General features: G+C 33.6%; 1 protein-coding gene across 1 annotated transcript; it reads left to right on the top strand.

Moving 5' to 3' along the window:
• Positions 1 to 11,915: 11,915 nt before the first annotated feature.
• Positions 11,916 to 13,571, top strand: LOC145046138 (uncharacterized). The gene is made up of 4 exons (XM_078994442.1): positions 11,916 to 12,283; positions 12,422 to 12,793; positions 12,906 to 12,912; positions 12,996 to 13,571. The coding sequence occupies exons 1-4, from the start codon at positions 11,916 to 11,918 to the stop codon at positions 13,569 to 13,571; spliced, it is 1,323 nt and encodes a 440-aa protein (XP_078850568.1).
• Positions 13,572 to 17,147: the final 3,576 nt, after the last annotated feature.

The raw sequence follows: 17,147 nt of genomic DNA, 5'->3' as shown, positions 1-17,147 counted from the left end.
TGGTTACAAGACAATGTTAGTTAAAAAAATATGGATTTGAGTAAATTACATTTTTGTTTTTGACAAGGTTAGGTACGTACTGCTCCTATAGTTGTATACACTTCCAGGAAAGGCTCATCTGCAGCTGGGCTTACTGCTTCTGTCATTTGTGATAACAACACTGTAACTTTCTTATCTTTTTACTTTTTTTATACAAATATTCTACAACACCCTTCCATATTAGGGCTGCCATACATGAAGCCATGGAAAAACAAACAATATCCATAACTAAAGCAGGAATAACAACAATTCTGAATTCCAGGACTTCTGTATTAGCTACAACAAACCCTCCATCAGGTCGTTATGATGATCTCAAAACTGCACAAGATAACATTGACTTACAAACTACAATTCTTTCAAGATTTGACCTCATCTTCATTGTCGAAGATATAAACATGTTCAGCCAAGACAAGGTATTTTTTATATATATTTATTTAATTATGTTTTTTATTACCCAATATATATATATATATATATATATATATATATATATATATATATATATATATAATTATCCATATTGCTGCTAAATATATATATATATATATATATAATTATGTTTTTATTACCCTAAATATATATAATTATTTAATTATGTTGTAGATGGTAGAGAACTTGTACAGATTCTTCTTGTTGTTGGAGCTGAAGCTACTGCTCAAGACACGCAACATAGAGGTACAACTCTACATATTGCTGCTATGACTAATGATTTGGAGTTAGTTAAAGTAAGTTTATTTATTTATTTATTTATTTATTTATTTATTTATTTATTTATTTATTCTTCCATCAATTTCCTCAAGTGTGTTGACATTTTATGTACAGAAAGGCATGAATGAGTTGAATTAGTTGGACCATTAACTGCTGTTATGTTTGAACAGATTATTCCTTATGTTGGAGTTGATGTGAACATAAGGAATGTGCAAAAAACCATTCCTTTGCATGTGGCAGTGGCAAGAGGATCAAAATCATGTGTTGGAATGCTTCTTTCTACAGGTGGTCTGGTAGAAAAAGGCCTTCCCTTTCCTTTGCTGAGTATTTCCTCAATAGTTTCCTGCTTAGCATCGCCCTCTCCAAATCCATTGCCCTTGTGATTTTATTACCCATCACAATTTTCAACCCCATTTCGTGCAGAACTACCCACCCCACCCCTACCCCCTACCCACCCCCACCCCACCCTCTCCTGTAGATACAAACTCCAGTGTTACACATCTCTCAAGTGGTGAATCAGAATTGGAGTCTTCAGATGAGGTAACTAATTCCATTTTCATGTCATGTAATTATAATTATAATTTTACAAATACTTTATTTATACATTTTTAGGAAAATGTTGGAGGTAAGAGAAAGCATATAAAATGGGAATCCATAGTGGGTCCCGCTGTTGACAAAGATGTAGCACATGAAGTTGTTGGATTGAGAGCTACAACCTTAGGTCACTCTCTCTGGGAATCAGCAACCTGTACGCACAGAAATTACAGAGGCTGCAATGGAAAGGGTTCAGAAGTGAGTAATTTTATTATATTATTTCATTTTATATTTTTGTATCTTACTCTTTTTTTTTTGAATTAAATGTTAAAACATTGTTTCATAAATCAGATAAATTAGTAAAAGAATGATATATTGTATCATTGATTTTTTTTGCAGAAACTGTCACTTCTGATTACAGAAGCATATAGAGATGCCCATCAAAAGAGTGTCCAGGTTTGTATGATAATATAAAAGTACAATTTTACCCTTGGAGTAATATATTTTGAATTTGACCGTTTTACCCCTTTTTAGGCCATGAAAGCACGAATGGGCGATCTTGCACAGAGCTTAGGAATACCCCAAGGTTTGGGTGATCAGTTCAAGCAATAATTCAATCCCCATTTTGCCCTCATCCTTCAAAAAGCTGCAGTTTTGTAGACTTAACTGTGCCAAAAGGTCAATATTACCCCTCAAATTTTAATAATACTTGTAGCAGTTCATATAAGAAGAATTGTGGGGTAACACAAGTGACTTTTTTATTTTTATTTTTTATTTTTTTAGGTTTGTTATCGGGTATTCAGATAAAAAAAAGCAGTTTGTTGAATGAAGAAAAGAAAATGACATCCTAGTTTTTTCTAATTTTGACAGTCTACTTTCAAGGTATACCACAATTATAGTTTTTATTTTTATCTTTTATATTATGTTAAACATCTTTTTTTTTATGTCCTAATTACTCTTCTTCTTCTTCTTCTTCTTCTTCTTCAGAGTATCAAGTGATTCAAACATTGCTAGAAATTTAGCTGGTGTATTAGTTGAATCAGGACCTCAAAATCAAACCAATTTAACATGTAATATATACATGGTGGTGAAATGTAGTTACTGTAATATAGCAAGAAAATAGGAATTAGTGGAAAGCTTCCTGCAATGACATTTCTACCCCTTTGCAGCATCATCTCCAGATAAGAAGTTTCCTCAATCTGATTTTTCTCCTTACCAGAACAACAAATTTGAGTGGAATCCAACTGTATGTCATTATATGTATAGTAATTTTGTATTTTTTCTTCCTTGTTTTGCAGGGATCAGGTATTATGTGGGGACTTTATGAGTTTCATGTATTCTTGCACCCATACCCACATGTTACCTTGCTAGTGATTGCAACTACTCAAGTTTACAAGTCAATTGCATGACAAGTATGACACCTAAAGGAGTTAAGGAGCTAGAATCCAAAGGTGCAAACAACTACACAAAATGATCTTTTCTCAAACCCCTAGAGAAACTAGTTGTAAGAATATCTAAAAAGTTATTATATAACCAATTACTTATATAATAACGTTATTACAATTAAGATATTACCATGGAAAACGTATTAAAGACAAGAAAGTTTGAGAGATTGTAGGATATAAATTGCTAATAACGTTTATCTCCAAGCAATTACTTTTATTTTTTCTTCCTTGTTTTGCAGGGATCTGGTCTGATTAAGGTATGTTAAAGAGATTGTTTCTTCTGCAGTGGAGGTCGAAAGGTTGATGCTTTCCCATGATATTCTTTATCTTTATGACTTCATTTCCCCCTTTATTATCCTAGATTCATTTCTAGTAATCTCTTAAGTCTTAATACCCATTATTCGTTATGCTTGCAGAGATCTTGGGAGCCAATAAGATTATGTTGGATTGCATACTTTTGGTAGGAGATGCACTCCAGAAGGTGTTTGGGTTCGTTCCCCAATGCGATACCAAATATTGAACCTGTAGTAGTAGTCAAAAAATTTCTCAAAAAATCAATTTCTCATCACTTTTAATAAATAAATAAAAAAACAAGAGACTTACAGGCTCGGCTGCTTCTGGAAACATTTTCTTAAGCTGCACCATCGCAAACTTGGTAGCATCTTCCTTTGAAAGCGTCTCAAGATCATAAGCGAATCTCCCAGCAGCCATATAAACAAGAACAGGGTTGCCAGTTGCTTTGTGTAGATTAAGAAAATACCCACAAGAATACGATGTCGAGGCAACTGTACCCAATAACTCAACATTTGGCCAAAACACATGATCAAAATGTAAGGTGATCTTATTTTTATTCCCCATTCCAAGATCTAATATAGCAGAAACCTTTCAATCTGGTAACTTTGGCTCAAATTCAATTAAGTTTGCCTTTAATACCCCTATAGAAATTGTTACAATCACCGCATCTGCAACAAATGTTCTTCCACCATCAACTGTCACCATCATGTTTATGGGCCCATTCCATATCCTTGTAACCCTAATCAAAGTAAACAAACTTATGATATAGAATCATGAAATCATAGTTGTTGGAAAAAAATGGAATGTTTTTATAATATTAGTGGATTATTATATAATATAGTTTGGATTGCATACTTTTGGTAGGAGATCTTGTTCTTAATAATGGACTCAATGGTGAAGCTTCTAGAGAAGCTGTTCTTGAAGGAGTGAGGAAAAGGTTTATAGAGATGCACTCCAGAAGGTGTTGTTTTCTTAATGTTTTATGTTAAAGTATACTAGGTTTTGTTTAGAAGCTGTTCAATATTATCCATTGTTGTCCCTTTGAGTGTAGAAGCTGTTGGAGAGGAGACACATCAGAAAAACACAGAAGCAAGTGAAGTTCTTCCTGATGTTCCAATGGTTGAGGGACTGAATATTCAACAAGAAATGTCTTTTCAATCTAAAAGTAAAGATGCAGCTTTAGACGATGTAGTAACCAAAGCTATGAATGATGAACATACAAGAACCACATCAGATTCAAGTGAAGTTCTTCCTGGTGAGTGAATTTTCTGTAAAAAAAATCTAAGTATTATATAATACAATTTTATCTAAATTCTTTGAATTATAAGAATAAATAGTAATAAAACAATTATAATATATGTTGTCACAGGCTGCAAGAGATGTTGGAGCCCTTAGAGAACACAAGGACAAACTGGAGAAGTGAGTTGAAGAGCTGACATGGAGATTAGACTTTGAAAAGCATTTAAGGGTATATTTTTTTATATTTCTTGTATCTAATTAGTTTGTAAATTTTTGTTACAACTATTGATTTGTTTTATCTTTCCATGGAACGATTATTTGTATGACATTAAATTTTATGCAATGAATTGTATTTTTTATATGATATTTTATTTTCTATTATGAGACATTAAATACAAATTTAATTTGAAAATTAGTAAATCTATAAATAATATTTTTTTAAAACATTTAAAATTATGATACGCAAAAATGTGTGTCATCTTCATTTATGACATGGCCTTTCTTGACAGTGGCTTTCTTGATACGCATTGCGTGTCATTAACACGCGCGTCGTAAGGTTACGACACGCGAAAGCGTGTCGTCTTGCTTTATGACAGGGCCTTCCTTGATACGCATTGCGTGTCGTAAAAGCGCATTGTAACTGCGCGTCGTCTCTCTTTATGACAGGGCCTTCCTTGACGCGCATTTGCGCGTCGTCTGAGCCTTTTACGACGCGCAATGAGCGTCGTAAAAGGCTGTTTTTCTAGTAGTGCACAAAAAGTCAAACAAACTAACATGAGAATCTTTTATATAGTTTGCAAGTATTTTTAAATAAGAGAGTGATCAACATGCTCTGTTCAAGATCGTTAGAGACATAAATAACTTGATTGAGTTCACATTGAAGAACAAAGATATAATTGTAAAAACCGAACTAAAGGAGATTGCACAAATGCTACTCGCAGTTAGGCTTTCCGTTTCTAGAGGTGAAAGGGGATAAACAGAAACTTATGAATGAGGAACTACCCGGATCCAACATCATGACTTTGCAAAGTTGATAATGCCAGTAAAGATGGTAAATTCAGTTGTGTGAAATCCTTTATAGCTAAGCAGGTAGCAATTTACGTTGCCAAATAAATGTATTTTCTTTATTAACTTCTAAGATTTGGAATTTAGCTTATTATTAGTTAGCCGATATATAGTTGTAGCATTTTGATCGATGTATATTGCAGATTGCAAGACTAAAATGATAGACATAACTTCGATACTTTTTAAGGGATTGTAAGGAAAAGGGATTCCTTATCATCATCAATGGATTTTAATTTTTTTATAGGTGCGATTAAATATTTACATAAGCAGTAGGATAAAGTTGGGTTTTGTCGAGTGTAGTACACTAGAATTACCTGATTACTTCTTTCTTTGATTGATTTGTCATAAAAGTAAATTGATCCGAAACCGGTATTCAATTTCATTATCATATATAATTTTTTTTGCGACTATGACCATGTCATACTATTAACTATTGACATGGCATACTATTGATTATTGAAATGGTGATAATGGCATATAATTCGATAATGGAAATGAATATAATTTTCAGCTTTGCTAAATGTCTGGTACTTTGTACGAAGTTTCTTAACTCCTGCCCTCTCATCACTATCTTTCAGAATTCCCGTTAGTGAATGTTATCTAAGAGCATAACAACACCTTCCAATCAACCACATGATTTCTTTTAATTTTTCTATCAACTAACACTTGGTTTTTCTCTACACGGAGGTTTGTTTTTGTGTTTTCTTCTCCAACATAATACAAAATACAACATCGTATTTCCGTTTATTAAAGAGTTGCTCATAGCTGCGAAATAAGTACATAAAATTTCTTATTAGAACTGATATTTTGACAATCCATCCCACTTTAACATTGTGGTTTCGTTTCTTCATTATTATAACACTAAGTTTTTTAACATTCATTTTTTCTTATTAGGATATTGCACTTTAAAATATCTTACAAAATATAATATTTTACATTCATTTTTTAGATACCCAAAATACATTTCATCGGCCTTACTAAGCACGGGCCTAAAAAATTACCTAGTATATATATAGAGAGAGTTAAGTTCATGTGAGAACACATTTTAGAGTAAGAATATGAGAACAAATATAAACCAATTAATATATATAATTTATTAATTAAATTTTTTATCTAACTAAGGAAATTTTCGGCTAAGTATTTAATGACTAATTCAATGTTAATTTCCTATAATTACGCTAAATTAAATATTCTGTAATTTCCACAATAACAAACAATTCAATTAGAACTTGTCAAACCTATTATAATGTATCCATTTTCATCTTCAACGTTGGTTATTATTTTTTACCATGAAAATTATCTGTTGCCTTTTACAGCTTAATTATGTCTTTGGTTAATCATTAACGTTTTCATTTTAAAGGTATTTTGTCTAAATATGTATTTTTATTATAATACCCAATGAGTGATTACATTCATATATCTTATTCATTATAAAAAAAAAAAAAAAAAAAAAAAACTTATTTGATCAGGAATGTTATGTACTTCATAATCAAATATTTTACCATACTTCTAATTCTCTTACATTCACCTTCAAATAAATGTTAGGCAACAAGTTTATTAGAAACCATTGTTTTTACTCAACATACTTTTATTAAACATGAAATTAAAGTATACAAATTAAATCCATTTACACTTGTTAATCAACAAACACATACCTTCAATACAGAATATTGTATGATTGAAGATTTTACCGACACAGAATCAACCTAAATTTTTGGAAATTTGTTGAAAATTTTGCCTATTCTTGCTAACCGAATTGAAAAATATTTGGGAAAATATTTATGGGAGTGATTATCGACTTATGTTTGACTTTTGCTAGAGTTCCCTTCTTTATCACAAATGTCATTTATATAATTACCTTATATGCGTATAAATTAGTGTGGAATATGTTTTTATACTTAAATCATTATAGAATATAACTTATGTCTGGTTCATTCATTTTAACCGTTAATTAAAAAAATGTAAGGGTTGCAATTTGTCCTCATATTCTCATTTTAAAATGTGTTCTCATAAGAACCCTCCCATATATATATATATATATATATATATATATATATATATATATATATATATATATATATATATATATATATATATATATATATATATGACTAGGTTATGTTGTTTCTTACATTTATTGTGTGCTAGAATGCACCAATAGAAATTTAGTAAATTAAATAATTATTTAATTAAATAAATATAGATATTAAATGATTTCCATAATTATATGTATATTAAATGATATCCATAATTATGATTCTCTTTTTATGGAAACTAATTAAATCTGTCATTAATGTCATTTCACAAATGTTTTTATATATGAGTTCATATTTTGTTTCAGGGTTCACTCACTTAAAATACAATAAAGTTTCATTGAATATGAAGAACGAGAGTGTATTATACTAAAATACACTCTTATTCTGCTGGAATATACTCTTATTCTTCTAGATATAAATTTATTCTAAAATAATATTATTGTTGACATTAATTACGAATTTTATTCGTTTTCATAAAAATGAGTTATAAGTATGGATAGCATTTAATATACATATATTTAATTAATACTAAATTTCTATTGGTGCATTCTAGCACACAATAGATGTGAAAAACATTTGAACCTACCTCCCTCTCTCTCTCTCTCTCTCTCTATATATATATATATATATATATATATATATATATATATATGAAGTAGCTGTAAGACCCATGTATTACATGGGTTCGTTTTAAAAAAGAAAAAAAATATGAAATTGTAAATATATGAGAAGTTTGAATTTATAAGAGAAAAGTAGAAAAATATTGATTATTAAAATTAAACTATTTGTTTTTCTTTTAAATTAAATAAATAATTTAGATAAAAAAATAAAGGAAACTAATAAAACTTTAATTTAGAAAATTTGAAATTAGAAGGAAATCAATTAACAAATTGATATGCATTTATTATTGCATTTATTGAAATTATTACATTTAAATATTATATGGAAATTAATAAAATAAAAAAACCACAAAATGCCATGTGGAAAAAAAATAATTTAAAATAACCACAAAATGACATGTGGCAAAATCAATGAGAGTGTGACATGTGGCAAAATGTTCTTTATTCATTAGGAAATGATGATATAACATTGTGGGAATGAAATCTCTATGTACTCACCAAATTTCCCAACTTGACCCACTAAGTTTATTTGTATTACAAGTATCGATGTGAAGATACATTACACTGAGAGATTAAAGAAGGTGTAAATCGTTAGTATAAATGAATGTAAGGTCTGTTTACGCTTATGTTTTTGTGTTGATGATGACATCCCAACGTTTTATTATAAACGAAATACATTTCTTCGGAAATGCTTTGATAATATATTTATCATGTTTTCTGGGAACAAATTTCATAATAGTATTCTTTAAAATGGATACTCTGATTTTTAAATAAGCATAAATAAAATTTTTAAAATGACCATGAATTTGAGGATATCACATTAACACCATTGGATCATGGATTAAAATGATCATTTCGTAAACGTGATTTATAGACTTAAAACTTGAAATGGTGGCTAGTTTAATTTTTTTCATCCATGAAATGTATTAATGATGATATGAATCAATTCTTAAAGGGTAAATGCCACTGTGACCCAACCATCTTTCTAGTTATGGTTTAAATGGTCCATATTGTTTTTTTCGCACTTGAGAGGAATGAAGACTTAAAAAACAATTTTTAAATCCATTTTGTTCAAAGTGGAAGGTTTGAGTCAGTTAACACTATCATACTCACCATATTAGGTACACAAATCATTGAAATTAATCCACATAAGATGCCACGTAACCTTCTCATTTACTGAGCTTGCCCTACAAGAAACATTTTGTAACACCGTAAATTTCAAAACAAAATTTTCAAATTTTCATAAAATATAATTCAATTAATATTCATAAAACAACCGTAGTAATTATCCGATTCAAGTCATTACAAAATCCCAAGATCACAAATGTAAAACTCCGTGTGTGTGTGTGTACGGATCAAGTCGGCGCCTTCCCGCGATCGTCACTAGTACCTGAAACAATAACATCAAACACTGTAAGCACAAAGCTTAGTGAGTTCCCCAAAATACCACATATAACACATATTAGCCACTCGAGGCTATAACTCTGTGGGTCCGTGCACCCAAACTCTGTGAACCCTCAGGTTCTAGCTCTGATAAACATGCACCACATAAATCACATAGAAATAATGCAGTACAACACATAACATACATAGCATACAAATACTCTATCACATAACTCTGGTTACCTAGTCAAGGTAAATTATAGTGAGAAGACTCACCTCTCATATCTCGGTATCTCACGAATCCTGGAAATCCCTCGTGCTCGATCCTCCGAGCTCTAATCCTCCTATAACATCATATGTCTCTAGTTAACACTTTATATCTTCTAAGGTTGACTATCCCTAAGAAGTCAACACAGGTCAACTTCGGTCAACGGTCAACGGTCAACTTTGACCGGACTCGGCGAGTGTGCTATGGCGACTCGGCGAGTCTAGACGTTTTCACCAACTCTCTAAAATTCCCCTCCTACACGTCAAGTATCCCCCCCCCACTCGACGAGTTTCATCTGGAAGAATTGCGGGGCCACCCCGACTCAACTCGCCGAGTCTCAAGAACAACTCGGCGAGTCCCAGTTCGACTCAGTCCACCTGTCGTCCCTTTCCAACTCACCCTGACTCACTGAGTCAACCCATGACTCGATTGGACCACTCATTGAGCAAACCCAAGGCAATCTTCAAACTACTCGTTGAGTCCATGCCATGCAACCACTCCAACTTGCTTCTAAGGTCAGATCTGCTTCCACAATCTATAGATCTGGCCTCCCTAGACTGATTCATCACGTAAAGCTTCTATCTTGGTGCTCATAACACACCCCATGGCTCATAAATAGAGTTTTGACCTAAGGCATAAGGATTCCAATCCAAAACCTCCATGGATTCCCAAAAAGCTTGGGCAAAGGGACACTCTGGACCTCCAAGGGTCTAGATCTATGGTTTAAACCACATAAGGGACCAAGGGGGCACTAGATCTTGCCACAAAAGGGTTCAACAAACCCTAAATCATAATAAACATCAACAAGGAAGAAGATAACTCGAAATTATTACCCCAATAGTGATGCTCTGGACTCCAAACTCTCAGAAGTGGCTCCACTTGCTTTCCCTTAGCTAGTTCTCTCCTTCCTTGCAAAAGTGACACCTCCAAGATCAATAATGGCCTTCTACTTTGCTCCAAACGCTCACACTCGATTAGGGTTTCACTCAAGGGACTGGTGAGCACAAATGACGGCCATAAAGCCCTTTAAATAGCTCCCAAACCCGAGAAATTAGGGTTTCATTACACAGCGCTGACTCGCCGAGTCCATATCCTGGACTCGCCGAGTCCAGGCGCGATCCCGCGACCAGATCCGCGACCCTACTCGGCGAGTCTGAGCTCCAACTCGCCGAGTCCCCTCTCAAAACACCAAAAAACATAAATATACAAGATACCTGAAAATCCGGCTGTTACACATTTTATAAAAACCCTCACGATGTCTTCTTCCCTTTTTTGTCATGGTTTTTGTCTGCAAAATCACATTGTCATGACGGTTTACATGAAGATCAATCTTCACTTTGCTGGGTTTTTTACAAGGTACCCCGAAATTAGTTATATAGATGGAGCGGAACAAAGTTTCGAAGATGTTGATTTTGCTGGAATGGACATGAACGAGTTTGTTAACTTCCTACAAAGATTTGCAAATGAAATGTGTGTAGATGTTTTTTGCATGCCTAGAAAAGACTTTCCTGATGGACTGAGGATCTTAGCTAAAGAAATAGACTACCACGACTTCATCGAAGTTGGGTATGCTTCTGGCTGTGTCGTGGATGTATACATGGATCATTTAGGTGTGAATGCGCAACAGTGGATTATTGATGAGAAACTTGAAGAAAGCGTTGTGGAAGACAATCATTATGAGGGATTTGTGCAGAATGGCCCAGATGAACTGCAAGGTAATGTACACGATGACCTGGAACACGTAGATTGCAATCCAATGAATAAGACCATTAACAATGAGTTTTTGAGCAAGCTATGCCCAAAAGTGCAGTCAACCCCAAATAGTCCACCTAATGAGGATCCATATCTTCAAATGGAAGAAAATGAGGTAAATCTTGAAGAGGTTACTACATAAAATGAAAATGTGCATTGGAAAAAACAAAAACCTGTGTTAGAAATGTAATTTCATAGTCCAAAATAGTTAAATCTTATGTTATATACTTATGTTGTTGCAAATGGGTATCAGTTGTGCTACAAAAAAAAATGGCAGTAGAATACTTTTAGTTAAATGTTGTTCTAGGCAGTGTAAGTTTAGGCTCTATGCTTCAAGGATGAGTGAAGAAAACTCTTTCCAGATTAAGTCCCTTATAGATGAGCATAATTGTGCTATAAATTTCAAACTTGGGTCAATTGTTATCTATGCTTGGATCGGTATCCATTTTACAACTGAGTTCTTACAAAAACAAAAATAAGTGTTAGGGTGCTTAGGGAATAGGTGAAATAGGCTTTTGGTATAGATGTAAATATGGGTCAGTGCAGGAGAACAAAAAAACATGTTATTGAGCTAATTGAAGGCACATTGGTTGAGCACTATTCAAAGCTTTGGTCATATGGTGAGGAGATAAGAAGATCAAACCCAGGATCAACTATGAAAATGGATGTCAATAATATGCAAGATGGGAAATTTTATTTTAGTAAGTTTTATGTATGTTTTGAGGGACTAAAGCAAGGGTGGAGGGGCAGTTGCAGAAGAGTAATTAACCTGGATGGTTGTTTCCTTAAGGGGATATGTACTGGAGAGTTAATAAGTGTAGTTGGAAGGGATGCTAATAATCATATATTCCCAATTGCATGGGCAGTTGTTTGTGTTGAAAGCAAAGAGAATTGGAAATGGTTTTGTAAAATTTAAAAGATGACTTAGGAATGGCAATGGTTTTGGAATTGCATTGATGTCAGATCATCATAAGGTATGTTTCTTAGTTGTATTCTATTTATTAATGAACTTTGTCTATCCTATTTTACCAATTCAAGTCTTAATGTGGAGGGACTATTGGAAGCTGTGAAGGAGATTTTGCCTAGTGTTGAACACAGACAGTTTACAAGGCATTTTGTTGCCAACTTTCGGAAAATATTCCCTAGAGTAATGTATGAGAAGATGTTTTGGAATGCATGCAAGGCATCTAATGAGCCTTTACACAATGCAGCAATGAAGGAAATACAACTTCTCAATCCTTCAGCCTTTAAATATCTAACAGAAAAGAACCAACAATCATGGTGTAGAGCTTTTTTTCAGGTGGGAAAGATGTGTGATGCTATAGAGAATGGGTTGTCGGAGAGCTTTAAAAATGTCATAAGAGATGAAAGGAAAAAACCAATCATCATAATGATTGAAGAGATTAGATTGTATGTTATGGAAAGGCAGTTTCATTTGAGCATGAAAGGCAGTTCATGTCCAAATTTTAAACCATGTCCAGCAATTACATCCTTACATCCTTACTGAATCAATTGAAAAAAGATCAAATGTAAACTTAGTTTGAGTTTCTTAACATCATAGAAAATACTAAACTTAGACTAACTTTTAGATAATGTTATTAGATATTGACAGGTTTTACCAACTGGTTTGAATCAGTTTGAGACAAGAAACTTAATAGAGTCTTATGTCGTTGACTTAGACAAGAAGACATGTTCTTGTAGAGTTTGGCAACTAAATAGATATGCGTGTGTGCACTCAGCTGCAACTATTAGTTACCTAAACATAGATGTTGGAAGTTATGGGGATCCAATGTTCTTTGGAGCTTGTTATGGAAAGGATTATAAGTATCCTTTGAGAGGGATGAATGGCAGCAATATGTGGCCAACTACTGATTTCATACCACCATTGCCACCTTTGAAAAGGAAAATGCTAGGCAGGCCTAATGTCAATAGAAGGAAGGACCCAGGAGAAAAGACTACTAGACACATTGTATCAAAGGTTATGAAGAAAATTCTATGTAGTGTGTGTAAACAAGTTGGTCACAACAAGGTTACATGTCCTAAAGTTGAGAAGCCCAAAAAACTCAAGGTGAAGAGAAAGAGATCAACTACTAAAGGTGGCGATAAAGAGGAAGGAAGTGGTTCAAAAACAATAGTTGCACGTAAACGGAAGCAATCGAAGAGTATTATAAATAAAAAAATTAGCTAAAAGGGTTGAAGGAAAAAATGGAGAAGGAAATTCAGGTGACAATCCAATGAATATTGAATAGAGATAACTGTTATTTCATAGTGTGTTAAGACTATGTTGGTTGTTTGATGGGTTATTTAAGTTTGTTTCATGTAGTACTATGTTGGTGAAGAGAAAGACTATGTGTGGTACCATACATTTATTGTTATTTGCATGTTTGAATGTAATGCACAATCATGGGTGTAAGTGTTTTATGTTGTGTGTGTTCGTAGTAGTTTTTTGTGGTATGTGTTTGTTGAATGTTATTTTATGTACACTACCAACATAAACAAAACGATGACACACAATAGCAGGGCGTTTTCATTTATTTAATATGAAAGGGATTACAAATCCATTACATACCCATTACAAATACATTGGTAAACATGAAAGGAAACCATAATCTCATTGCACATCCATTACAACTTGTAGACTAATACAACAAAAAAACAACCCAACTTAGAAATAACCATAAGTTCATCTTTCTAACATCATATTGAAGCTTCTTATTTGCCTGAACTAAATTTGTAATCAAAGTTGTGTCACTAGTCGTGTTCGTACTCTTCACTTCATTTGCCCAACATATGAAACCATCACGAGGCCCCTTCAATAGAAGTTATTATTTGTTATGGATTAAATTGCCAAACCCAGGAAAAAATTATCAAAATCTAGGTCAACAGTTAACGAATATGCAATTGACATTTACCTTTTTGGGGCAAGCATAAAAGAGTCGATCAGGGTTGTATTTAGTAATTGACGTTCATAATATTGCATCACATCCACACGAGCATTCAACTGATTTCCTCGAACCCTTCATTTCAGAGAGGTCATTTGAATGGTTAGAAGAATATGAGAGCAAAAAAAAAGCTTAGTGTGTCCCTATATGTGTCTGAAACATGAGTATATGTTAGGGTAAATTGTGAAATGACAAAATTACCCTCTTTCACACTAATTAATTGTAATTTCCATTAACTACTATTATTCCATTAAATAACCCCGGTTACAAAGTTACTTTATACAAAATTGTCTGTTCATAGACATGTCTTCAATCACCTTTGACAAAACAAACACATAAACCCTAATACAAAGCATTATACTACCAAAAGAAGACATGCATCCATACCTAATCAACACAAACACCACGAACCACCAAAATAAGCACCAAAATATCAGGGGTTCACGATACGAAGAAACTTATCCACCATAAAACCAAAAGTCACAATCATAAGTCCGATCACCAATATAGTCAATGAAGTCACCTTTTTCTCAGTGCGCTCAATCCGATGATGTAATACGAGTGACTCAACCCTGCTTAACACCAAATCTCGACCCATTTCTTTTTTCTGATGGGTTCCATTTTCTGCTCTGCAATTTCTGCTCCTCAATCACAATAAATTGTATACAAATCGCCGAAGTTGAGACAGTCTCATGAATTTATAGATATCGAATCCGGTGAACATGGTGGTGGGGTCGTCATCTTGACTCACGTGAAAGCGAAGTATCGAGGTTATGTCAGATTTTTGGTAACCTTTAGTGGAAAAGGTATTCAAGATTTACGGTTTCATCGAATAAGTCATTCCTTTTATTGACTGATGGGTCCACAATGACCTTTAGGCCCCAAGCAAGGAACCGGTCACAACTCAGTGACATGTACACGAGTTAACTCAGAGTTGACTCAAGGTGTACTCACTTGCTGACTATGCTTATGACGTGTATGGTCTACCTGTTAAAACAGGTAGCTATACCAATGTAGCCGGTAAAGTAAAACTTGGTTTCTCTCAAGTGCGAAAAAAAACAATAAAAAACATTTAAACCATAACTAGAAAGATGGTTGGGCCACATTGGCATTTACCCATTCATAAACACATTGAGAACTTAATAACATGATTCATTTCTAAAATAAAATGGATTTATGGGTGTTTTGTCAATTTTGAACTTAAAACTCCATTAAAACACTGAAAACTTTCATTCAATCCAATATATGAGCTTAATATCATGAATTGGATTTAAACCCATTGAAATCATATTTAAAACATAATCTAAAACTAGAATTCGAATTCTAGTGGATCCATAAATAAAATCATGCATCTAATGTTTAAAACCAGGGAAGTTGAGTAATCTAGCCTTTATAAATGACATTTTTGACATAAATGACTTTTTTTCTGAAAAATAATCACATTCTCTGGAACACTTTGTTCCGGAGATATCTCCAGAATTCCGGAGTATGGTTCCAGTCCATGGTTCCAGAATAGAATATAATTACCTAGGCTTTTTTTACGTGTAACATGTGGTTTTTCTTTTAGCATAAGTTTTGGTTTTATATAATGTATAAGTTTTTCTTTTATAAAATGTTTAAATTTTGCTTCTATAATATGTATACCTTTTAGTTTTATCAAATATAAAATGCAATTAAAATCAACAAACAACTAAAAAATACATAAACTAAATAAAGGATGTGTCTTTAGGTGGTATTACAAATACGATGTTTGAATTATCTTTGTTCTTATACTCCAAAAAAAAAATTGCTAGTCGTTTTCGATAACGTAAAGCCCATGGACCGGTTTTACCATCTACATAAATCGATTTCCAGGTGATCAACGTCTCCAGTAACCAACACAAAAACACCCCATAATCTCCTCTTCTGGATGTATAAGTTTCTCAACCTTATTAAATACAGTATGCAGTTGTTTGTACAATTGATCCCAAATTATCCTTCCCCATGGATATTTGCCACATAAAAAATTAGTTAACAACTTAATTTCTAAAAAATATTATGTAACATCCCGTTTATTAAATAAATAAAGAAACAAATTAATGAATGGATTGTAGCCCTAAAATCAATAATTATGTAACAAGGTGTTGGTCTCGAGGAGCTAACTGTCACAATTTTAGAAGTCGGGGGTTAAAAGTGTAAGTTTCGGATTGGTTTCGTAAATATGAACGAAGGTAGGGACTACATGGTAAATTATTGGGACTTAATTTGAAGAGATTTTTGGAGGCTAATGGGTTGAATGGTAACATATGGATTTCATTTTAGAATAATTTGTAGAGGAGGGGCTGTCTGGTAACTTTTGGACTTAATATGAAAATAATTATGGGAGCAGGGGTATGAAGAGTAAATTAGGGGCCTTAGTTTGCAAAGATGTTTATGGGGAACGACTATTTCTACCATTATGGCAATAATTTTCATTGTGACAGTTGTATAAACCCTACAGAACCCTAACCCTAACAGATGAAGTGCAACCGCCATCGCCAGAAGTCCAACAGTCGCCACCCTTATGCATCCTGCTCCCTTCCAGTCGCTGCAGCCTCCTAGCCACCGTGAAGCCGGAACTGGTGATGCCAACCATCGGTGCGACTACCAACAGTGACGATGAGCATCGTTTGATGCCAACTCAGTGGTCGTCAGAACCGTAGGTCATGAATGCTTGTTGTCGTCCATCGGTGAAGACGCAAACCATCCTACTCCCTTCCAGTCGTTGCAGCCTCCTGGCCACCGTGAAGCCGGAACTGGTGATGCCAACCATCGGTGCGACTACCAACAGTGACGATGAGCAT

This window comes from Lactuca saligna, chromosome 5, assembly GCF_052625555.1.
Source record: "Lactuca saligna cultivar CGN05327 chromosome 5, ASM5262555v1, whole genome shotgun sequence".
In the NCBI taxonomy this organism is placed as follows: domain Eukaryota; kingdom Viridiplantae; phylum Streptophyta; class Magnoliopsida; order Asterales; family Asteraceae; genus Lactuca; species Lactuca saligna.
Note: the sequence above shows the minus strand (reverse complement) of the source record. Positions and strands in the feature narration are given on the sequence as shown.

What these genes read in the sequence shown, in the direction of transcription:
- LOC145046138 (XM_078994442.1), top strand. Translation starts at nt 11,916, where the DNA reads ATGGGTCAGTGCAGGAGAACAAAAAAACATGTTATTGAGCTAATTGAA. An exon ending in AGCAAAGAGAATTGGAAATG is followed by an intron (nt 12,284 to 12,421) that starts GTTTTGTAAAAT and finishes TACCAATTCAAG; the next exon opens with TCTTAATGTGGAGGGACTAT.